Source organism: Rhinopithecus roxellana, chromosome 8 (assembly GCF_007565055.1).
Source record: "Rhinopithecus roxellana isolate Shanxi Qingling chromosome 8, ASM756505v1, whole genome shotgun sequence".
NCBI lineage: Eukaryota > Metazoa > Chordata > Mammalia > Primates > Cercopithecidae > Rhinopithecus > Rhinopithecus roxellana.
In genome coordinates, this window is record NC_044556.1 from 112,853,884 (window position 1) to 112,878,956 (window position 25,073).

General features: G+C 45.5%; 1 protein-coding gene and 1 non-coding gene across 2 annotated transcripts; one reads left to right on the plus strand and one right to left on the minus strand.

The window, feature by feature from the left end:
* Nucleotides 1–2,020: 2,020 nt before the first annotated feature.
* Nucleotides 2,021–23,308, plus strand: PGBD2 (piggyBac transposable element derived 2). Its single transcript, XM_010365406.2, has 3 exons — nt 2,021–2,166; nt 17,977–18,040; nt 20,765–23,308. Exons 2-3 carry the CDS (start codon nt 18,024–18,026, stop codon nt 22,524–22,526), a joined length of 1,779 nt encoding a protein of 592 aa, XP_010363708.1. The 5' UTR covers nt 2,021–2,166; nt 17,977–18,023; the 3' UTR covers nt 22,527–23,308.
* Nucleotides 17,158–17,263, minus strand: LOC115899392. Its single transcript, XR_004059112.1, has one exon. It is a non-coding gene; the product is annotated as a U6 spliceosomal RNA (small nuclear RNA).
* Nucleotides 23,309–25,073: the final 1,765 nt, after the last annotated feature.

Genomic DNA, 25,073 nt, shown 5'->3' on the forward strand with positions numbered 1-25,073 from the left:
ATTTTTTCCTTAAAGCTTATTTAGCCTATTTCTCAATTAAAGACAACTTCAAAATATATATTTTCCTCAAAGGATTCCAGCTTAACGGGCTAAGTTTTTTGTTTTGTTTTTTCCCAATTCCTATTATGCAGTTCTGCCATTCTACCCAAAATTTGACATTGCTTTCAAAGATTTGACTTTGTTTTTAAACATAGCTTTATTCAAAGCAATGCACTGAAAATGTCTAGATGGGCTCTTTGCAGCTCCATAAACACTTACACTTGTTCCTGATCTTTTTATTAACTTTACATACGCAAGTATCCAAATTGCAGTGACAATTCTCTCTAGATCATAAAGGTATGGAAAAAACAGCTAGCAAGCACACTATATATGTATCTTATTACTCCTTGTTCAACTCACCCCCTCTTTGACCTCATTTCTTTGATTCTCTTGTTCTTTTGTCTCCAGCCATTCTCAAATGTGCTAGGCTTGCTTCGCCTCAGAGCATTTGCACATGCCATTCTCTCTGCTTCAAGTACTTTCCCCCTTGAATTCTGCATGGTGAATTTGCTCTTCATATTCTTTGGCTTTTCCCTCAAATACAACCTTCTCACTTACCAACCTTCCCTGACCAAATTATTTAAAACTGAGTTCGCAACAGTCTTATTGGTCCCCTTTGCTTCCTTTATTTTCTTCCTAGCACTTTCCACTTTGACACACCATATATTTTGTTTATTGTCTGGTTCTCCCGCTGAAATGTAAGCATCATGACAAGAGGGTTTTTCTCTTGTGCCTTTTATTTCTTTCACTGTTCTAACAGCACTGCCCAGAGGACTGACTGTCACAGAGAGGACACTCATTTAACACTTGAATGAATGAATGAGACACGGGATCTGGGGAACAAAGCAACTTAGAAACACCACTCTATCTCACCTAGAGTAGCACTCCCATTTTCCCAGGGCTCATGATCTGTCTCCTCAAATTGCTCATATGTGGAATGAATGATGACAAACTTATAAGTGCCCTTCGCTCCAGAATCCCACAAATGAGCATGATTTTTTTTTTTCTTCTGATGCAGGTGTTTTGGAACACACTTTACAGTGACCAAATAACATTTGTGAAGTGTCAGGGTGGAGAAGCAAATACAAACTCTTCACTAAGTGGCCCTCTTTTTGAATGTTAACAGGGTCTGGTCCCAGGGATTCCTGTGTTCAAAGCCTTTCAGGGCAAGGCACTTTGCTGTGGAGTACACTGTCCTATATACCTAATGGGCTACTAGGTTTCAGCTGGACAAAGTCCTTACAGAGCCGTGATTCTCAAGGGGTAGACTAGAGTGGAGAGTGTGGTGTGCTACTGGCACTTCGTTGCTGGGGTGCTCAATATCCTACAATTAGGGTTATTTTTACGAAGTAAAACTATAGGTAGGTAAGGTAGCCAGATGAAATACAGGGATTTCCAGTTAAATGTGATTCTTAGATGAACAACATTGTTACCTCAAACCCAAATTTAACTGTATTTTTTCCGTGACCCTGCGTCCTGTAATGCACAGGACACCCTCCTTCCCTCTCAACAAAGAATTATCCAGGCCCAAAATGTCAAGAGTGGAGGCTGAGAAACCCTGCCATACAGCAGTGGTTCTCAAGCCCTAGTTTGTACCACAGTCACCTTCAGGGTTGGTAAGGCCGAGTACAGGGCACACCCTCAGAGTTTCTGATTCAGTAGGCCTGGAGTGGGGTCCCAAGAGTTGCATTTCCATCAATTTTCCAGGTGAAGCTGCTGTTAGATTGGGGCCACATTTGAGAACCACTACCCTAGAAAGTCCCCATGCTCTCCTGATTAGAAGCGAGGAAAGTATCCAAGGGAGGACGGGGGTGGGAGGATAAGGGAGAGTGGCGGGAAGAGCCGGCCCGCTGGGGTGGTAGACGTTATTTCGGCCGTTCTGGCCTCGCAGGCGTTTTCGGGATCCCTCTAGGCGCCGCGGAGGTCCCGGAGTCTCGATGGTCGCTCGGGCCGGGGCGTGGCCTGGTTCGGGGGCGTGGCGTGGAAGGCGGGCCGAGGTGCGGCGAGCGCTCTCGTGCCGGACGTTGCGCGGCCGCGACGCCCGACGCCAACGCAGGCGCAGCGCTCCGGTTCGGCGCGGCTTGCGGTCCAGTTCGGGCTCGCGAGGCTCCGTCTGGGCCAGGGCAGGTAGGCATCATTGTGCGCCGCAGGCAGGGCTTAGCTTGAGTGCAGGAGCGGTTGGCCTTGATGTTGCGTTTTCTCAACGGCGTCCGAGGAGTTCGTCCTCACTGCTCCGCGTCCACGGTGGGCTGGCGGGACCAGGACAGGAACAATGGGATTCCGAGGGCCGCAAGGGGGCGCTCCCTCTGCGGGTTGGGGTGCGAGGCCGGAGGCCGGGCCCTGCTGAGCGGGAGGCGGAGCAGGAGGCGGAGCGGGGTGGGTGGGGACCAGGGCGGGGTCGGGCTAAAGAGGGATGGATTAAGGGCACGGTGGGAGGGACCAGGTCAGGCTCGGGCGGGGTGGGCGGGACTAATGGGGCGGGCGGCCTGAGGCTGGCGGCCGAGCTGCGAATGCCGCGTCTGGTCCCGGGGCGGGGCGGGGCGGCTCCGCGCCGTGGCGCGCTGGGGGCGGGTCGTTCTTAACTTGCGTCCGTCTGGGAAGCCGCTGAGGTTTCTGAGGGTCTTTGTTTGCCCTTATTTCTCTTTTGCTATTGAGATGAAGAGAAGGGAGGAAGTTCCTCTGTATCCCACAAAAGCACTTGTGAGCTGTTAGGCTCCTGGCTCAGCTTTGGGGTGCTGATCTATAAAATGTCTTTTGAATAATGTTTATCTTGAATTAATTTCAGAATTTCAGAGTATTACAAAACAAACAAAAATTCCCATGTACGGTTCGCCCAGATTTCCTAGGGGTTAACATCTTATTTTACAGAACAGTCAACAAAACCAGGATATTAACACCTACAGGCCTTATTCAAATTTCTCTACTCTCACCTATTTCCGTTTTGTAATTTAGGCGCCAAGACAGCATTGGGTTGTCCTGTCTTTCCTTGGAGAAATTTACATTTTAAACAGCAGCTCTCCCGCCCCTCAACCCCCTAGGGCCCTTTAGAGTGGCCTGGGGAGCTCCACGTCTCACACCGAGGTGCTTTTTCTTGCCGAGTGTCTGGACCAGTTTAGTTGAGAATGCCCAGTTGGACGTCTGGGCAGCTGTGACCACCTCCTCCTCCCAGTGCTGCTCGTTCCTCCTCCCAGTGCTGCTGGGCTTGGTGAGTGGCACCTCTGTGCACCAGCCATAGGGTGCCGGAATCTAGGAGGCTTCCCTGATCAGCTTTCTCCCCTGCCCTACCCCCTCAACCAATTATTCAGACTTGATGGTTTCACATTTTGAGTCCTCCATAGGTGTGTCCGTTTCTCTCCATAGGCCCCACCCTTTTGCCGTAGGCTTTTTGTCCATCTTCCCTCATCAGCGTTGGGTCCTGCATACTCAGTTGTCCATACTGCAGCCAGAATAAGCTTGTTAACATACACCCTTCATTCTGTTATGCTCTGCCTGTAATTTTTTTTTTTAAACTTCCCACTGCTCTGATAAAGACAGGCCTCCTTAACAGGGCCTTCAGGTCTCTGCAGGGCTGGTCCAGCCTCTTGTACCCTGTCTCCCGCAGATTCCCTACCCTGGCGGGACTGCTTTGCTTCTCCTGTGCTGTGCCTTTTGCCTGGGGTGCTATTCCTTGCCTGCTGAGGGAGTTGTTACTCTTTCTGCAGCTCTCCTTTAGGTTATCTTTTCCTCAGGGAGGTATTCTCTGACCTCCCTGACTAGGTCAGTTTCCGTTCTATGGGTTCTGATCAACAACACCTCCTTTCCTTCTTAGCCCTGTCATAATTACAATTTTATGCATACATGCCTGGCACCCAGTTTATACTTCAGATGTTTGCCAAACGAATGAAAAGGTGATAGTTGGCTGCCTAACAGCCTCTGTCTAGACATTATTCCCTTTGTGAGTTTGCTTGGTATGTGGGGGCACTGGCTACTGATGTCCCCTTCCTCTGTTGGTCGTCTCAGGCAGGGCAAGAAAGATGTAGGATCCACATGTGAGGGGATGGAGGGCCTGGGGAGCACAGCCTGCAGACTCCTGAAAGGTAGAATTGGGGAGCACAGCCTGCAGACTCCTGAAAGATAGAATTGGGGAGCACAGCCTGCAGACTCCTGAAAGGTAGAATTGGGGAGCACAGCCTGCAGACTCCTGAAAGGTAGAATTGGGGAGCACAGCCTGCAGACTCCTGAAAGGTAGAATTGGGGAGCACAGCCTGCAGACTCCTGAAAGGTAGAATTGGGGAGCACAGCCTGCAGACTCCTGAAAGGTAGAATTGGGGAGCACAGCCTGCAGACTCCTGAAAGGTAGAATTGGGGAGCACAGCCTGCAGACTCCTGAAAGGTAGAATTGGGGAGCACAGCCTGCAGACTCCTGAAAGGTAGAATTGGGGAGCACAGTCTGCAGACTCCTGAAAGGTAGAATTGGGGAGCACAGTCTGCAGACTCCTGAAAGGTAGAATTGGGGAGCACAGCCTGCAGACTCCTGAAAGGTAGAATGGCTTTTTGCTGAGCTTCTTACCTATGTATCCGCCTCTGTCCTGGTTGAGTCCATTGTAATTATTAGACTCTTCACTGACATATTTCCTATGCATGGTTTCAGAGACTCTTTTAGGAGTATATTTTAGTTAGGGTCAAGCATATATCAAGAGCTTCTGGTTCTTTTCTAAATAGTTGTCTCAAAGCCAGATAGTAAAGATGAAAATGAAAAGTCTGCGGCAGGTTGAGATGGATGGGGTGCCCTGGAATGTGGCCATGTGGCTCTGTGGCATGATTAGTTTGGTTCAGCGAGTATTTATTGAGGGCCTGCTGCATGCCAGATGCCATGTTGCCTTCTTGGGATACAGAAGTGGGGTTGACCTGAAGATGGATTATTAGATTCAATCTATTATGGTGAAAGCTGTGATAAGAGAAGACTTGATTGGAAGCCTGATGGATGAGAAGGACATTGCAGGGGATCCCACAGGCAGGGAATAGCACCCCAGGCAAAAGGCACAGCACAGAAGAAGAAAGCAGTCAGGCCAGAGTAGGAACCTGAGGAAGACAGGATACAAGGAGAGACTGGAGCAGCCCTCGGGAGTGGTCTGAACCTACAGGCGGAACTGGGTGAGGATAAGGCTAGGGACCGGGCTGTGAATGACTTTGATTTTATTTCAGAGCTTGGTTGGATTGTGACCCAGGGCAAGCTCTTGGTAAGCTGTGAAGATGGGCTCATGCCCTAATGGCTGGAGGCTGTAGCAAGTGGATGGGGCCAGCCTAAGGCACAGTGGAGGAAAAGGTGGTAAACTGCTGAGAGGTGGAGCAACTGTGAAATGGTAACACAAGTCAGGCTTCCTGACCCAAACCTGGCTGGACCTGGGGAAGAAGTCAGACTGTTTGAGTTTTATCAGTCATACTGATGCATCCCTTAATGAAACATAATTTCTGCAGCAAAATGTGTGGATATTTATAGTGACAGAATTAGACATTATGAAGAGCCTCAGGTCAGTCCAGGTTTTGCTGCCAAAGAGTTTGTTGCAAAGTTTTGAAAGAAAGTTCATTTTTTAAAGCATATTTGGCTTTTGGAATTGCAGGTGAGGGGTTGTGGACCTGAAATTGTAGTTAACACTTGGGAAGCCAGGCCTGTTGTGTCTGCTTTACACACATTGACTCTTATCACTTTCACAATGCAATGAAGGTAGGTAACCACGATGATCCCATTTCACAGGGTGAAAGACAAGGGCACCAGGAAGTCTCTGCGGTAAGTGACTTTCCAAGATCACACAGCTCGTCACTGGTGGCTCCATATTACACATTTTTCCTGGGCTACAGACTTGTGAAAGGGGGTCGGGAGAGATTGCGGGACTGAGGTCTTTCTTTCGCATCTGCCTGCAGCAAGCCTGCCTTAGTGCCAAGAAGGTCAGAGCAGAAGGGGAGCTGGAGCCCCACAGACATCACAGTCACACACTTGGATTTACTGAAGGCCCATGGGGACTCATGTCCGTGATTAGTGGAGCTTATGATCTAATCAGGTGATGAGCTTTTCTCACAAGCCATAGAGGAATTTAAGTGTGATGTCATGTGGACCAGAGATGGTCAGAGGCCCTGTGTATGGATAAGTTGGGATGTGGGATGGCTGGGGTTTGAAGAAATTCAGGTAAACAATTTTATAAGGATTTTATAAAGAGATTCTTCATAAGGGACACAGACTGTTACATGGGGAGATGACCTAATTTTCTTCTAGCCGTGCAAGATGTGTGTGTTCTGGAACATCACAGATGAACATCTTTTGCTTGCGACTCCCTCATCACTGCAGAGCAGCATTCCCATCAGGCACTAATTGGGTCAGCTGGAGAGTATTTCTTCAGGTGTTTCTTTGCAAGGGCCCCCGTGCCTGTGTGTGTTTGTGTGAGTGTGTAAAATATACATACCAAAATATATAAAATGCACAGGAACAGTTTAAAGAATAATGAACAACTCTGAATATCCTACTCAGTTTAAGAAATTGAACCTTGGCTGGGCGCGGTGGCTTAAGCCTGTAATCCCAGCACTTTGGGAGGCCGAGACGGGCGGATCACGAGGTCAGGAGATCGGGACCATCCTGGCTAACACGGTGAAACCCTCCGTCTCTACTAAAAAATACAAAAAAATAGCCGGGTGAGGTGGCGGGCGCCTGTAGTCCAGCTACTGGGGAGGCTGAGGCAGGAGAATGGCGTAAACTGGTGAGGCAGAGCTTGCAGTGAGCCGAGATCACGCCACTGCACTCCACCAGCCTGGGCGACAGAGCGAGACTCCGTCTCAAAAAAAAAAAAAAAGAAATTGAACCTTATGAAAACTTTATTTTTTATTTCCATAAGTTTTTGAGGAACAGGTGGTATTTGGTTACATGAATTTTTTTTTTTTTTGAGACAGAGTCTCTCTCTGTTGCCCAGGCTGGAGTGCAATGGCACTATCTGTACTCACTGCAAGCTCCGCCTCCCGGGTTCACGTCATTCTCCTGCCTCAGCCTCCCAAGTAGCTGGGACTACAGGCGCCGCCACCACACCGGGCTAAGTTTTCATATTTTTAGTAGAGATCCATGTTAGCCAGGATGGTCTAGATCTGACCTCATGATCCGCCTGCCTCGACCTCCCAAAGTGCGGGATTACAGGCGTGAGCCACCGCGCCCGGCCATGAGTAAGTTTTTTAGTTGTGATTTGTGAGATTTTGGTGCAACCATCACCCAAGCGTTATATACTGAACCCAATTTATAGCCATGCCCTTCTCATCCTTTCCCCTGGAGTCACCAGCGTCCATTGTATCATTCTTTACCTTTGCATCCTCTTAGCTTAGCTCCCACTTATGAGTGAGAACATATGATGTTTGGTTTTCCATTCCTGAGTTACTTCACTTAGAATAATGGTTTTCATTTCCATCCAGGTTGCTGTGAATGCCATTAATTCATTCCTTTTTATGACTGAGTAGTATTCTGTCTTATGTATATACCACAGTTTCTTTATCCACTCATTGATTGATTGGCATTTGGGATGGTTCCATGTTTTTGAATTGTGCTGCTACAAACATGCGTGTGCGAGTATCTTTTCTCATATAATGACTTCTTTTCCTCTGAGTAGATACCCAGTAGTAGCATTGCCAGATCAGATGGTAGTTCTACTCTTCGGTCTTTCAGGAATCCCCACACTGTGTTCCATAGTGGTTGTACTAGTTCACATCCCCACCAGCGGTGCAGAATGTTCCCTTTTCATTGCGTCCTGGCCAACATCTGTTATTTTTTGATTTTTTTGATGGTGGCCATTGTTGTGTGAGGAAGAGGGCGTCGCACTGTGGTTTTGATTTGCATTTCCCTGATCATTAGTGATGTTGAGCATGGTGGCCATTGTTGTGTGAGGAAGAGGGCGTCGCACTGGGGTTTTGATTTGCGTTTCCCTGATCATTAGTGATGTTGAGCATGGTGGCCATTGTTGTGTGAGGAAGAGGGCGTCGCATTGTGGTTTTGATTTGCGTTTCCCTGATCATTAGTGATGTTGAGCATGGTGGCCATTGTTGTGTGAGGAAGAGGGCGTCGCACTGGGGTTTTGATTTGCATTTCCCTGATCATTAGTGATGTTGAGCATGGTGGCCATTGTTGTGTGAGGAAGAGGGCGTCGCACTGGGGTTTTGATTTGCGTTTCCCTGATCATTAGTGATGTTGAGCATGGTGGCCATTGTTGTGTGAGGAAGAGGGCGTCGCACTGTGGTTTTGATTTGCATTTCCCTGATCATTAGTGATGTTGAGCATGGTGGCCATTGTTGTGTGAGGAAGAGGGTGTCGCACTGTGGTTTTGATTTGCGTTTCCCTGATCATTAGTGATGTTGAGCATGGTGGCCATTCTTGTGTGAGGAAGAGGGCGTCGCACTGGGGTTTTGATTTGCGTTTCCCTGATCATTAGTGATGTTGAGCATGGTGGCCATTGTTGTGTGAGGAAGAGGGTGTCGCGCTGTGGTTTTGATTTGCGTTTCCCTGATCATTAGTGATGTTGAGCATGGTGGCCATTCTTGTGTGAGGAAGAGGGCGTCGCACTGGGGTTTTGATTTGCGTTTCCCTGATCATTAGTGATGTTGAGCATGGTGGCCATTGTTGTGTGAGGAAGAGGGTGTCGCACTGTGGTTTTGATTTGCGTTTCCCTGATCATTAGTGATGTTGAGCATGGTGGCCATTCTTGTGTGAGGAAGAGGGTGTCGCATTGTGGTTTTGATTTGCATTTCCCTGATCATTAGTGATGTTGAGCATGGTGGCCATTCTTGTGTGAGGAAGAGGGTGTCGCATTGTGGTTTTGATTTGCATTTCCCTGATCATTAGTGATGTTGAGCATGGTGGCCATTCTTGTGTGAGGAAGAGGGCGTCGCACTGGGGTTTTGATTTGCGTTTCCCTGATCATTAGTGATGTTGAGCATGGTGGCCATTCTTGTGTGAGGAAGAGGGTGTCGCATTGTGGTTTTGATTTGCATTTCCCTGATCATTAGTGATGTTGAGCATGGTGGCATTCTTGTGTGAGGAGAGGGTCGCATGGGGTTTGATTTGCGTTCCCCCCCAAAGTTAGTGATGTGAGCATGGTGCCATCTTGTGTGAGGAAGAGGGTGTCGCACTGGGGTTTTGATTTGCGTTTCCCTGATCATTAGTGATGTTGAGCATGGTGGCCATTCTTGTGTGAGGAAGAGGGTGTCGCACTGGGGTTTTGATTTGCATTTCCCTGATCATTAGTGATGTTGAGCATGGTGGCCATTGTTGTGTGAGGAAGAGGGTGTCGCACTGGGGTTTTGATTTGCGTTTCCCTGATCATTAGTGATGTTGAGCATGGTGGCCATTCTTGTGTGAGGAAGAGGGTGTCGCACTGGGGTTTTGATTTGCGTTTCCCTGATCATTAGTGATGTTGAGCATGGTGGCCATTCTTGTGTGAGGAAGAGGGTGTCGCACTGGGGTTTTGATTTGCGTTTCCCTGATCATTAGTGATGTTGAGCATGGTGGCCATTGTTGTGTGAGGAAGAGGGTGTCGCATTGTGGTTTTGATTTGCATTTCCCTGATCATTAGTGATGTTGAGCATGGTGGCCATTCTTGTGTGAGGAAGAGGGCGTCGCACTGGGGTTTTGATTTGCGTTTCCCTGATCATTAGTGATGTTGAGCATGGTGGCCATTGTTGTGTGAGGAAGAGGGTGTCGCATTGTGGTTTTGATTTGCATTTCCCTGATCATTAGTGATGTTGAGCATGGTGGCCATTCTTGTGTGAGGAAGAGGGTGTCGCACTGGGGTTTTGATTTGCGTTTCCCTGATCATTAGTGATGTTGAGCATGGTGGCCATTCTTGTGTGAGGAAGAGGGCGTCGCACTGGGGTTTTGATTTGCATTTCCCTGATCATTAGTGATGTTGAGCATGGTGGCCATTCTTGTGTGAGGAAGAGGGTGTCGCACTGGGGTTTTGATTTGCGTTTCCCTGATCATTAGTGATGTTGAGCATGGTGGCCATTCTTGTGTGAGGAAGAGGGCGTCGCACTGGGGTTTTGATTTGCGTTTCCCTGATCATTAGTGATGTTGAGCATGGTGGCCATTGTTGTGTGAGGAAGAGGGTGTCGCACTGGGGTTTTGATTTGCGTTTCCCTGATCATTAGTGATGTTGAGCATGGTGACCATTCTTGTGTGAGGAAGAGGGCGTCGCACTGGGGTTTTGATTTGCGTTTCCCTGATCATTAGTGATGTTGAGCATGGTGGCCATTGTTGTGTGAGGAAGAGGGCGTCGCACTGGGGTTTTGATTTGCATTTCCCTGATCATTAGTGATGTTGAGCATGGTGACCATTCTTGTGTGAGGAAGAGGGCGTCGCACTGGGGTTTTGATTTGCATTTCCCTGATCATTAGTGATGTTGAGCATGGTGGCCATTGTTGTGTGAGGAAGAGGGCGTCGCACTGGGGTTTTGATTTGCATTTCCCTGATCATTAGTGATGTTGAGCATGGTGGCCATTCTTGTGTGAGGAAGAGGGCGTCGCACTGGGGTTTTGATTTGCGTTTCCCTGATCATTAGTGATGTTGAGCATGTTTTTCATAATGTTTGTTGGCCATTTGTGTAAATTCTTTTGAGAATTGTCCTTAACCCACTTTTTGAGGGGATTTTTTTTTTCTTGCGAATTTGTTTGAGTTCATTGTAGATTCTGGATGGTAGTCCTTTTTATTCTACATATTTTGAACTTATTAGATATACACAATTTAAAAATTACTCTATTTTCCTGATTAGGCAAATCTTTTCTCACTGTAAAATGACCCTCTTTCTCTGAATTTTTTGTTTTTATTGTACTTCATTTTTATATTTTTAATTGTAAAAAACATACAGCTTACCATTTTAACCATTTAAGTGCACAGTTTAGTAGTACTAAGGATAATCATATTATTGTACAGCCAATCTCCAGGAACTTTTTTATCTTGCAAAACTGAAACTATACCCATTAAACATTAACTCGCCGTTTCTCCTCCACAGCTTCTGTTAATCTGCATTCTACTTTCTGTTTCTCAGTTTTGACAACTTTAATTACCTCATGTAAGTGAAATTAAACAGTTTCTCTTTTTGTAGTTGGCTTATTTCACTTAGTATAATGTCCTCAAGGTTATTTACATTGTAGTCTGTAACAGGATTTCCTTCGTTTTAAGGCTGAATAATATTCCATTGCATCTATCAATTCCATTCATTCATCAGTTGACACTTGAGTTGCTTCTGTCTCTTGGCTGTTGTGAATAGTGCTGCTTTGAAAATGCACTATAGGCCGGACGGACGCAGTGACTCAAGCCTGTAATCCCATCACTTTGGGAGGCCCGAGGTGGGCGGATCCCGAAATCAGGAGATTGAGACCATCCTGGCTAAAATGGTGAAACCCCGTCTCTACTAAAAATACCAAAAATTACCCGGGGATGCTGGCAAGCACCTGTAGTCCCAGCTACTCAGGAGGCTGAGGCAGGAGAATCACTTGAACCCGGGAGGCGGAGGTTGCAGTGAGATGAGATCACGGCACTGCACTCAAGCCTAGGCAACAGAGACTCCATCTCAAGAAAAAAAAAAAAAGCACTATAGACATAGATTTCCGAGTTCCTGCTTTCAGTTCATTTGTTCAACATAGTATTGGAAGTCTTAGAGCAATTACTGAGAAAAGTAGAAGCCATCCAAATTGGAAAGCAGTAATTACAACTATCTGTGTTTGCAAATGACATGATCTCATATGTAGGAAACTCTAAAGATTCCACAATTGCAGAATTGCAGCAATTTGTATTTGCAGCAAAATTAACAGCAAATTGTATCTGCTGAATACAGCACAGTTGCAGGATACAAAATAAACACACAAAAATCAGTTGCAGCCAGGCACAGTGCCTCACACCTACAATCCCAGCATTTTGGAAGGCCAAGGCAGGCAGATTACTTGAGCCCAAGAGTTTGACACCAGCCTGGGCAACATGGAGAAACCCCATCTCTACAAAACATAGAAAAATTAGCTGGCATGGTGGCATGTACCTGTAGTTCTAGCTACTTAGGAGGCTGAGGTGGCAGGATCACCTGAGCCTGGAGAGGTTGAGGCTGCAGTGAGCCATGATTGTGAAGTGGGGTCGCTTGTCTTGGGAAATACCCAAGGTTCGTTGTCTCACGCTAAGGAAAACAAGATGTAGACGCACAGGGTGTGCATTTAAGAGCGGAAAGTTTAATAGGCAAGATAAACAAGAGCAAAGCTCCCCCATATAGAGGGAGAGAGGTTCCAAATGGATCTCCCTGTTCACGGTGGGATGTATTTGATTTTATAGAGGGGCTGAAGGAGGTGGTGTCTAATTTACATAGGGCCTAGGGGATTGGTTGAACCAGGTGTGCCACTTACATAGCCCACAAAGAGGCTGGCCATCTTACCCTAATCTTTTATTATGCAGATGGCATCTCTGCCTGGCCGGGGCTGTGACACCCACACATGTGACTTTGACAAAGAGAAGGGAGGAGAAAACTTCCAGGATATACCTGGCTTCTGACACACCTGCAGGCGTTCACCTATGCAAGCTTCCACCTTTCTTATCTATGCTTGAGGCTTGATTTTTCAGGCTGCTTTTTGTTAGAAAAGAAAGGATTTGGGGGCTGCTTTTTATTAAAAGAACAACCTTACTGAGGACTTCTATACCCTCACTAACTGCCTGAGTAATTTATTTTTAACTCCTAAATCAATTGTCCCACTGTATTCCAGGCTGGTCAAAAGAGTGAGACCCTGTCTTAAAAAAAAAAAAAAAAAAGTGTGGTTTTTTTAAATATGAAAAAAGAAAAAAATTGTTTAAAAGAAAACGTAGAAATTACCACACTTTTTCCATAGTGGGTGCATTATTTTTAAATGCTATCAACAGTGTACAAAGGTTCTAATTTTTCTTTTTTTTGTTTTTTTGAGGCGGAGTCTCGCTCTGTCACCCGGGCTGGAGTGCAGTGGCTGGATCTCAGCTCACTGAAAGCTCCACCTCCCAGGTTCACGCCATTCTCTTGCCTCAGCCTCCTGAGTAGCTGGGACTACAGGCGCCTGCCCACCGTGTCTGGCTAATTGCTTGTATTTTTAGTAGAGACAGGGTTTCACTGTGTCAGCCAGGATGGTCTCAAGCTCCTGACCTCGTGATCCGCCCGCCTCAGCCTCCCAAAGTGCTTGGATGACAGGCGTGAGCCACCACATCCGGCTCAAAGGTTCTAATTTTTCTACATCCTTGCTGATACCATTTTCTGTTTTCTTGATAGTGTCCATCGTTATGGGTATAATGTGATATCTCATGGTTTTGATCTGTATTTCCCTTGTAAGTATGACTTTTAAAACTTTTCTTAGGTAGTTTACTTTTTATTCTTATTTGTTGTATTTGGTTCTTTTTGAGTGTGCTTGACCTTTTCTTTTTGTTTCAGATTTTATGTTTCTTGTTCATATTGTTTCTTACAATACATTAAACATATGTATTTTGTCTTCTATGATAATTATGACATTTATAGTCCGTGGGTCTGATTATGCCGTCCATTGTTTCTGCTGACTCCCATTCATGGTGCTTTATTTCCTTGTTTACTTTGTTATTTCCTTGTTTACTTTATGACTTTTGTTTTTTTTGCATAATGTGAATTCATCTTTGGAACTGTTATCAGTGGAGCTCTTCAATGTTTTCGTTGGGGATATATTCCTCCAGAGAAGTTTTATCTGTTTTCACTATTCCTGGGGAAGCACTGCTAATGAAGGGGACTTTGGGTTAACATTTTTACTTGAGGTTATTGAGCCCATTTAGCAGTATCAGTTGGCCTCATAAACCTTCATAGTTACAGATTCTTCGGAGACGCTCCCTGCCTGACTTTTATCCAGTGGTATGGTTAACTCAAGCATGTTTATTTTCTGGTCTCTTCTTCAGAGTTGGGTTCGTTTTCATTTATCCTTGTCTCTTGGGTGCAGCCCTTTGGTAGGCCCTTTGTGCAGGCCTATTTTCCTAGCCCTTTGTGCTGGCCTGCCTTTAGTTTCCTCTAGTTTTTATACTCCATATAGTTCAGAATAGGAGGATTAATGTCACCACAATTCATGAGAACTCCTCAGAGTGAAAGCTAACTGAAGACTCCCTTGCTCCTTAGGGCTCCCAGATTGATTTTGCTTTTTGACCCAGTGAGATTCCATATTTTCTTGTCAGGTCAGTGCAGCACTTAAAATTTTATCCAGCTCTTTTAAGTTTTCATCGGGAGAGTTTTTTTGGGATCTGTGGTCTGCCATACTTCTGGAAATGGAAGTTAGGCGTCCCATTTGATGAGTGTCTTTTCTACTTCCCCTTACTCCTGAGAGCCACCTTGAGGCAGGAGCGAGGGGCCCAGAGGAGTGGAGGTCACTGATTGCAGGAGTTACATGTTCTCTTATCTTCTGTGTCTGCAGAACCCAGGCCAGGATCCACCCCCCAGGACATGCCAGCCACTGTTACTGCCTGACCATAAAAGCTCGAGAGTGAACCTCCAGAGACTAGAAATTTTAGGTAGTTGGGGAGAGGAAGGTAGAATAACATCAGGAGGAAAAAATATTTGTCATCCTTTCTGGAGCGCTAAGGGGGCATAGGAGGTGTGTTGGGGCAAGACTGATTGTATGTATGTGCATGCATCATTCTTAGAATTGGCTGCAAAAGGGCAGATGGAGTCAGAATTTGCTGAGTGTGGTTTGCTTTTATGGGTTCGTAGGTAGACAGTTCAGTGAGCTTCCTGGCAGGCTGGCAGGGTAGAAGTTCACTGGAGAGACTGGGCTTAAAAGCTGCCTGAGATAGCACGGGGAGTCTGTGGGATTAGTCCTTTAGTAAGGGCTCTGGCCACACAACATTGAAGTTGTATTTCCAGGTGACCAGGACAACCAGTTGATGATGGGGTCATTTGGGCCATGGTTTGCGTGTAGGGTACTAAACAACTCCTAACACTCTTTTTCCTGGCCACATAGCATTTTCACTTTTATCACTGTCTATGTGCCTTGTGGTTCGGGAGCTGTTGGTTGGCCCCTGAGAACAGCCCACTGAGCTGGTGGATGGAGGAGAAAAGGCTCTGTCCCTGTTATGGGAGGAAATGGACTCGAGGAGCTACTTTACTGAGTATTTTTGCATTCAAGGCCCTGGGCTCTGTAGTTGAGTCTTAAGGATATGAGCAAATGACCCTTTGGTGGTACCTGCCTGGAACAGTCTCAGCTAGGGGATAGCAGAGGGGGCAGAGACCTGGTATGTCTAATATATTAGAGAAAATTAGGAAGCAGACCTGGGGAAGATTAGGAAGATGATGCTGAGGGTTTTATTTTAGCCTTCAGGAGAGGCCTTTGGATTCTCATAGAAAAAAAAAACATTCTCAGGACCTCTCCTGAGGATACTGGCCCAGCTCTTGTGTCCACTGGACCCTGTAAGCAAGCACTGTGTGTATATATAATGTAGATCAGACCCAGCTACTATGTAAGTGTTGTATATACAGTTGTGATCAGGCTCAGCCTCCCTCTGAGTGTGCTTTGGATATACAGTGGAGATCAGACCCAGATTAGTGCAGATAGTATTCATGAAATGGTCTCACAAACAACAAAAGGAGACTGGTTTGTGAAGGGCGTGCTCTGAGTAGCTGACAAAGGGAGCTTTGGCTCAGTTATCGAGAATTGGTCAGAAGCAGTGTGACTGAGCTGACCTCAGGGCCAGGTGGGGCTTCATTTGGTGGGGGTGAGGTAGGAATTAAAATGAATTATAGACAAGTAAGGCCACATTCACCTGAATAGTGCTGAGACTTGTTCTTTGTATTTGGCATTTTTATGGAAGGGTCACATATGCATATGTCAAGCCACCGTGAATGTGATACCTGCAGGTACAAAAGGACCTATGTGTGTTGCATTGATGATGACTTGTGTCACAAAGATTGATACTATTGGTGACATAATTCTTCAAAATGGTCAACATGCATTGGTAAAGTTCTGATAAAAAGATCTTCGTTTTCTGTACTATTAGTATGTTTACTATACTATATTAAAATTGTGCAAGAGGTGTTTTATATTTATGTAAATCTGAGTTTGGTTCTAAGCCCAAGTTAAATCATTGCACATAGGTTTTGGCAGGACAGATGGAAGTTGTGAGGGTATGAGACAGGTGTGGTTGTGGGACCGACCCACACGTGTGGGATCGCTGTAACCCTTTCCACCCCTTCTGCCATTGTGACAACCAACCTTCTCACCCAACAACTTTTAAAGCACCTTCTGGGTGCTCTGCTTCCTCCCTCCACTAACTGCCGCTGTTCTGGGTGCTGCAGGGAGACCGAGAAGGATATGACACCAGGCAGGAGAGCTGTTGGAGACGTACAAGAGCGGGCTTATTGGTCTGTTCTTGCTGTTGTAAAAGTGGCCCGGAGTGAGCTGTCCAGACACATTAAAAGGCATGGAAAGGTTAACATCTTAAAATGAGAAGGTAACTTGAATCAGCTGTCCAGGTGGTTTGCCAGCAGTCACACCATTTTGAAAATATTGGCATGGGGTCCCTGTGGTGCTGAGATATTTCCATAGCCTGAATCTTTGTGGAACTCACATCATCATTGTGTGCAAATGCAAATCCCCTACTCCTGTAATTAATTTCTGTGAGCTCTGGATAAACAGGGATGCCTCCTGACTTCTGTTTGTATTTCCCCCCAGTATTACTGCATTTTATCAGTTTATTGATAGGGTCTGGGTGACTGGTTTTCCATTAAATTATTCAAGCGTGACTGTCTAATCTCCTGGAAAACTAAGTAGATGCCCTTGGACGCTAACACTTTCCAAATCTGTTGTGATTTTGTTCTGCATCGCTAGGCAAGTCACGTCTTTCCAGGCCTCAGTTTCCTCAATGGTTAAATGGGGGTTATTACAACCTCAAGAAGTTATGAAGGGGATTAAATGCATTGACATTGGTAAAAATGCTTAAAACAGTACTCCGCACTTAAATGCTCACTTGCTGAAAGGGTTTCTAATGTCTTTACTCCAAAATATTTCAAACATACAGAAAATACAGAGAAAAATATATCAATATCCATGTCCCCACCTCCCAGATTTAACACATATTAACACATTTTGCCATATTTGATTCAGATTTTTTTTTTTAATATGGAACACTTACGAATTTGCATGTCATCTTTATGGACAGGCTATGCTAATCTTCTCAGTATTGGTCCAGTTTTAGTACATGTGTTGCCGAAGTGAGCACTCAGATTGTGTAAAAAGAACTAACAGATCTGGTTGGCCTTTCTCTCCCCACGACCCCATCTCATCTTCCACCTCGTCACTCCAGTTTCCCTCCCTCCCCTGTGGGTGCCCCCTTCTGTGAAGAGCTAGCGTGTAGCTTTCCAGTTCTGGTTTTATACTCCTATCCTGCACATAGTATCTGTTGACAACACAGGGAATTTCTTGTGGGTATTTGTAGTTACATAAGTGGTGTTCTACACTTTCTCTCTGCAGCTGTGTTTCATTAAGTGTTGTTTTCAGGATCCTTATGCTTTCTTGGTAGTTCATTTGTTTAAACTTCTATATAATATAGTTATATTCATTTCCCAGCTGGTAGTCTTTTGGGTTTTTCTGATGTTTAGCTGTTATGGACAGTGCAGCGGGATGTTCTACTGGCATCTGTTAGTAGAAGCCAGGGATGCCATCAAACATCCTGGAATGCAGTGGAAGGCCCTCTGCCACCCCACAAGCAAAGACTCATGTAGCCCCAAATGTCATCTACTTTAGAATGTATTGTGGTGTGAATTGTGAGATGAAGGATTCGTTCTTTTTCCCTTCGAATAACCCGTCGACCCAGACACTGTTAAGGTGGTGAATTTTAAGTCAGAGGTATTTTTCCCTTAAATGGTAGAAAAGATCCTGTTGCCTTGCTTCTTAAGATACAATTTTTTTAAATTGACCTTTCTTGTCTTACAGGTTCTTAGACTCTGTGAGTAAAGACAGCTTCGTCTTCCCAGTTCATCATGGCTTCAACATCCAGGTAGGAGTGCCGTTTGATCAAATGTTTTATTGAAGAATTTATTCCCCTATGTTTTTGAAAGCCCAAGTCCGTGACATTTTTAGCTCTTGGCCTCAGTATAACAGTTGGTGTCCAGGAAGTATAAAGGAAGAAGGGAGAGGAGATGGGAGAAGAATGGGAAAAATGGGAAAAGGCCGATGGTTGTGTGGTATGGGTGTGGTCATGTAGCACTAATGTGTACACTCGACAGAAAACCATGACGTCACTTTCCTCATCTTTCAAGATAAAGACACCAGATGGTTACTCCTGGGGCCACCTCAGTCCCTGCAGGCTTTCTCATGCCCGGGGTTTGAACAGTCATGTGCAGAAGTTGTTTGAGGGTTTGGGGGTGAGGAGGAGCTTGGGCAGTCAAAACTGGTAGAGACCTTGAGCTTGCAGCCCTGGATCTACCCCTGTGAACTGAGTGAGGCCAGGTCAGGAGAGTGTGAAGATGGCTGCTGTCCCCTGAGAACCTTACTCCAAGGCCCATGAGAAGGGCTTTGGATTTCCTTTCCCTTCAAACTGGTCTCTTGTCCTGGCCCATGCAGAGGGGGAGTGAGTGAATACCTCACCTCCCTGGAGGTCAGCATGGTGCCTGACAGTCAGTCTCCAGGCAGTGAGGTTAGAGTGAATTTCTAATGCAGCCTGACCTCCAGAGTCCATGGGTAGGTCTGCGCTGATGTAGCCTCTGTGGTAAATCCTGTTGCCTTCCTTTGGGATGGAGGGTCCTCACATAGCGGTTGGGGTCTGCAAAGGGGCACAGGGAAGCTGCAGGGACCTCTGTGCCTACCCTCCCTGCTAAGTCCATTCTCACAGCCAGGGTGATGTGTTTACAGCCTAGATGTGACTCCTCACTGCCCTGTTCCATGGTTTACCCCCACCTTTGGGGCTACCTGAACACTGGAAGTCCTGGCCAGGGCCTGTGGAGTCCTGTGGGGCCTGGTTCTCTCTGGCTCTACTCTGCTGTCTTGTCCTCATTGCACCTGCAGCCTCGCTGACCTCCTTGCCATTCTGCAGATGTCGAATCCCTTCAGTGTCAGGGCCGTGTGCCTGTGGTTCTCTCTGTCTGCCTGGACATCTTGTCTCCAGCTGTCTGCAGGGCTCATTCTCTCACCTCCTTCAGGCCTCCCACCCTGTGAGCCTTCTCTCACCATTCTGTCCAAAATAGCAGCCCTGGCTCTACCCCTTTGTTGCATTGTCCCTTATCTGGGATGGCATTCGTTGCTACCTGACACCGTCCTGCATAGCTACTTGTTTGTTGATCTGTTGTCTGACTCCTCCAGTTAGAACAAAAGTGCTGTGCAGGTTGGGAGTGGAGTTTACCCATCGCCAGCCCCTGGGCAGCACCTGCTCACTGGCTGTGCTCAAATGCAAGTACAGAGTCTCCCATTTAGCATGGTTCAACTTAAGATGGTGTAAAAGCCAGATACATTCTGTAGGAACTGTACTTTGAGTATCCATACAGTCACTCTGTTTTTCACTTTCAGTCCAGTAGTCAATAAATTATATGAGCTATTTAATACTTAATTATAAAATAGGCTTTGTGTTAGATGACTTTTTTTCCCAACTATAGGGTAATGTAAATGTTCTGAGCATGTTTAAGGCAGGCTAGGCTAAGCTACGATGTTTGGTAGGTTAGGTGTATTAAATGCATTTTCGACGTATGACATTTTTAACTCATGAGGGGTTTATTGGGATGTAACCTGATTGTTAAGTCGCGGAGCACCTATATCACTCACCATCCATTTGGTTCCTATGTCCACAGGGCCAGAGAGTGTCAGGACTTTCCATGTTTTCCAAATTGATTTGGCTTCTCATTTGCAGTTAGCATACAGTAGGATAGCTGCAAGGGAGCTATCAGAAAATCCACATCTGCTCAGTTCTTGAATTTGGGTAGTGAGAGTTCAAGTAGGGAGAGTTTGAGAATTTGGGGAATGAGGGAAACTTCCATTTGTCAATAAGAGAGGGAAGGTATAGTAAGACAAATGTAATTCCAGAGCTCCTAGGGCTATTGAGTCTGAGGGGACAGGAGTGGGTGTCACTCCAGCTGACCAGGGCTCCCTGTTGTCAGTTTCTGTTATCTGGGGTGATGATAGCAGCATCTGGATTCATCACTAAAGGGGAACCTCTGTTTTAGAACACATCATTTAAGAAGGAAAGGAAGTAGGTAAGACCTCTTTATTCTGTCTCCCATTGTCAAAATACTTCTGCACTTAAAAGCATCATCTGTGGGCTGGGTGCCATGGCTCACGCCTGTAATCCCAGCACTTTGGGAGACTGAGGTGGGCGGATCACGAGGTCAGGAGATCAAGACCATCCTGACTAACATGGTGAAACCCCATCTCTACTAAAAATAAAAAAAATTAGCGGGGCATGGTGGCATGCACCTGTAGTCCCAGGTACTTGGGAGGCTGAGGCAGGAGAATCGCTTGAACCTGGGAGGTGGAGGTTGTAGTGAGTTGAGATCGCACCCCTGCACTCCAGCCTGGGTGACAGAATATGACACCATTTCAAAAAAAATAATAATAAAAAGCAGAATCTGTGTTTAGCTGGAAAATGTACTTACTGAATGCTGTGCCTTGTGGTGCCAGATGAGTGAAGCCATTCAAATTAAAGTGTTTTATAGGGGGAGCATCCTCCTCTTTTCTGCTGAAGCATTGGCTTTCTGGAATGGCCTCTTCCTGATTCTGTTTCCTGTTATAACAGAGATGTCATTGCTGGGAGAGGTATCCACTCAAAGGTGAAGTCTGCAAAGCTGCTCGAGGTTCTGAATGCTATGGAGGAGGAAGAGTCCAACAGCAACAGGGAAGAGATCTTCATTGCACCTCCCGACAATGCTGCGGGGGAATTCACTGATGAGGACTCAGGTGATGAAGACAACCAGCGAGGTGCTCACCTGCCTGGCAGTGTGCTGCATGCTTCAGTCCTGTGTGAGGACTCTGGCACCGGCGAGGATAATGACGACCTGGAGCTGCAGCCGGCCAAGAAGAGGCAGAAAGCAGTTGTGAAACCTCAGCGCATTTGGACAAAAAGAGATATTCGTCCAGACTTTGGCAGTTGGACGGCATCAGATCCTCATATTGAGGATCTGAAAAGCCAAGAGCTGAGTCCTGTGGGCCTTTTTGAGTTGTTTTTTGATGAAGGAACAATTAATTTCATTGTTAATGAAACCAATCGTTATGCTTGGCAGAAGAATGTCAATCTGAGTCTTACGGCTCAGGAATTGAAGTGTGTTTTGGGCATTTTGATTTTAAGTGGGTACATCTCTTACCCAAGGAGAAGGATGTTCTGGGAAACGTCTCCCGATTCACACCATCATCTTGTGGCTGATGCAATCAGAAGGGACAGATTCGAACTCATCTTCTCATACTTACATTTTGCAGATAACAACGAACTTGATGCAGGTGATAGGTTTGCCAAGGTCAGACCTCTCATCATCCGGATGAACTGCAATTTCCAGAAGCACGCACCCTTGGAAGAGTTCTACAGCTTTGGCGAGTCTATGTGTGAGTACTTTGGGTACCGTGGGTCCAAGCAGCTGCACAGGGGGAAGCCTGTGCGACTTGGCTACAAGATTTGGTGTGGGACAACCAGCAGAGGCTACTTGGTGTGGTTCGAGCCCTCACAGGGCACACTTTTTACCAAGCCAGACAGGAGCCTGGATCTAGGAGGCAGTATGGTAATAAAATTTGTGGATGCGCTTCAGGAGCGTGGTTTTCTGCCATATCACATATTTTTTGACAAGGTTTTTACAAGTGTTAAACTGATGTCCATTTTGAGGAAAAAGGGGGTGAAGGCCACAGGAACTGTTCGTGAGTACAGGACTGAGCGATGTCCCCTAAAAGACCCCAAAGAACTGAGAAAAATGAAGAGGGGTTCATTTGATTACAAAGTTGATGAGAGTGAGGAGATCATCGTGTGCCGCTGGCACGATAGCAGCGTGGTCAACATCTGCTCCAATGCCGTGGGCATAGAGCCAGTGAGGCTGACCAGTCGTCACTCTGGAGCAACTAAGACGCGGACTCAGGTCCACCAGCCGTCACTGGTGAAGCTGTATCAGGAGAAGGTGGGCGGTGTTGGTAGGATGGACCAGAATATTGCCAGGTACAAGGTGAAGATCCGAGGCATGAAGTGGTACTCAAGCTTTATTGGCTATGTCATTGATGCTGCCCTCAACAATGCGTGGCAGCTGCACAGGATCTGCTGCCAAGATGCCCAGGTGGACCTCCTTGCCTTCCGGAGATACGTCGCCTGTGTGTACCTGGAGAGCAATGCTGACACAACCTCCCAAGGGAGGCGAAGCAGGCGGTTGGAGACTGAGAGCCGCTTTGATATGGTTGGACACTGGATTATCCACCAGGACAAGAGGACCCGATGTGCCCTCTGCCACTCGCAGACCAACACCCGGTGCGAGAAGTGCCAGAAGGGTGTCCATGCCAAGTGCTTCAGGGAGTACCACATCCGGTGACATCAGGGGACATGCTTGTTTGGTTTATAATGAGATGTTCATAGGTAAATACAGATAGCAGTTGATCACTTCTGTTTTGTGTTGGAAAAAAGACCTGAATTTCTGATGACTTGGTTTTCTTTTTTCTCCCTACCCACAATCGTTATCTTTTTTATTGTGTTCTGTTATACCTACATGTGATATAAATTAATATTTATATTCATTTATATTTATATTTTTGAACTTAAATGTATTTAAAGTTATGGGACCACTTTTTATTCAGATAAAAGTTGTGCTTTGGGGTATATTTGAACCCTAGCAAGAAGAATCAAAGGAAAACTTGCGAGAACAGTAAGAAGAGTTGACCATTGCATGCCATGGTTTATAATCTAAGATAGGCAATAGTGTATAAATGTCATGTAAATGTGATGGATTTCTTAATCCTATTTATTTCATATTAATCCAAGGTTATCAAACTTCCCAGGGATCCATAATCTGCCTTGTATTTAGTCAGAGGGCTAGAGTTTCAGAGTTCATATTTTCTTGATAAAAATATTTTCCTAATACACATATATCAATGTGGGATTCATTTTATAAAAAATTATTTTTTTAATTTTTGTGGGTACATAGTAGGTATGTATTTTTATGGGTTACGTGAGATATTTTGATACAGACATGCAATGTGGAAAAACCACATCAGAGTATATGGGCTATCCATCCTGTCAAACGTTTGTCCTTTGTGTTACAAACCAATTATACTGCTAGTTATTTTAAAATGTACAATTAAATTATTTTTAACTATATTCACCCTGTTGTGCTAGCAAATACTAGGTCTTACTCATTCTTTCCGTTTTTTCATACCCATTAACTATTGCCACTCTCCCCCACCCCCTAACCACCCTTGCCAAGCTCTGGTAACCTTCTTGCTACTCTATATGTCCATGAATTCAATTGTTTTCGTTTTTGGCTCCCACAAATAAGTGAGAACATCTGAAGTTTGCCTTTCTTTGCTTGGCTTATTTCACTTAACATTATGACTTCCACTCCCATTCATGTTGTTGCAAATGACTGAATATCATTTTTGTGTGTGTGGCTAAATATTAATAATACTTCACTGTGTACATGTACATTTTCGTTATCCATTCTTCTGTTGATGGACACTTAGGTTGCTCCCAAATCATGACTGTTGTGAATAGTGCAGAAGATAAACCATTGGAGTTCAGATCTTTCTTCAGTATACTGATTTTTTTTCTTTTGGGTGTGTACTTAGGAATGGGATTCCTGAATAATACGGTAGCTCTATTTTAGTTTTTGAGGAACTTTCAAACTGTTCTCCATAGAGGTTGTACTAATTTACATTCCCACCAACAGTGTTCAAGGGTTCCCTTTTCTCCACATCCTTGCCAGCATTTGTTATTGTCTGTCTTTTGGATTAAAGCCATTTTTACCAGGATGAGATATCTCAATGTAGTTTTGACTTGCATTTTTCTGTTGATCAGTGATGTTGAGTACCTTTGTGTATACCTGTTTGCTATATGTACTTTTTGTTTTTGTTTTGAGATGGAGTACTCTCTGTCCCCAGGCTGGAGTGCATGGGCGGATCTCGCACTCACTGCAATCCGCTGCTCCGCTCATGATTCTCCTGCCCAGCCTCCCAGTAGCTGGGACTAAGCCCCACCACCACACGGCTATTTTTATTTAGTAGAGATGATGTTTCACCATGTTGGTCAGGCTGGTCGTGAACTCTTGAGCTCAAGTGATTTGTCCACCTCAGCCTCCCTACGTACATCTTTTTTTCTTTTTTTATATTATACTTTAAGTTCTGGGGTACATGTGCAGAATGTGCAGTTTTTGTTACATTGGTATACACATGCCATGGTGGCTTGTTGCACCCATCAACCTGTCACCTACATTAGGTATTTCTCCTACTGTTATCCCTCCTAGCCTCCCACCCCCCGACAGGCCCTGGTGTGAGGTTCCCCTCCGTATGTCCATGTGTTCTTATTCAACTCCCACTTATGAGTGAGAACATGCGGTGTTCAGTTTTCCGTTCTTGTGACAGTTTGCTGAGAAGATGGTTTCCAGCTTCTTATGTCCCTCAAAGGATGAACTCATCCTTTTTTATGGCTGCATAGTATGCCATGTGTATAGTGCCACATTTCTTATCAGTCTATTATTGATGGACATTTGGTTGGTTCCAAGTCTTTGCTATTGTGAATGTGCCGCATAAACATACTGTGCATGTGTCTTTAGTAGCAATGATTTATAATCCTTTGGGTTATACCCAGAATGGATTGCTGGGTCAAATGGTATTTCTGTTCTAGATCTTAGGAATCGCCACACTGTCTTCCACAATGGTTGAACTATTACACTCCCAACATGTAAAGGTGTCCTATTTCTCCACATCCTCTCCAGCACTGTGTTCCTGACTTTTTATGATCCCATTCTAACTGGGTGAGATGGTATCTCATGTGGTTTTGATTTGCATTCTCTATGACAGTGATGATGAGCATTTTTTCATATGTCTATGGCTGCAAATGTCTTCTTTTGAGAAGTGCCTGTTCATAT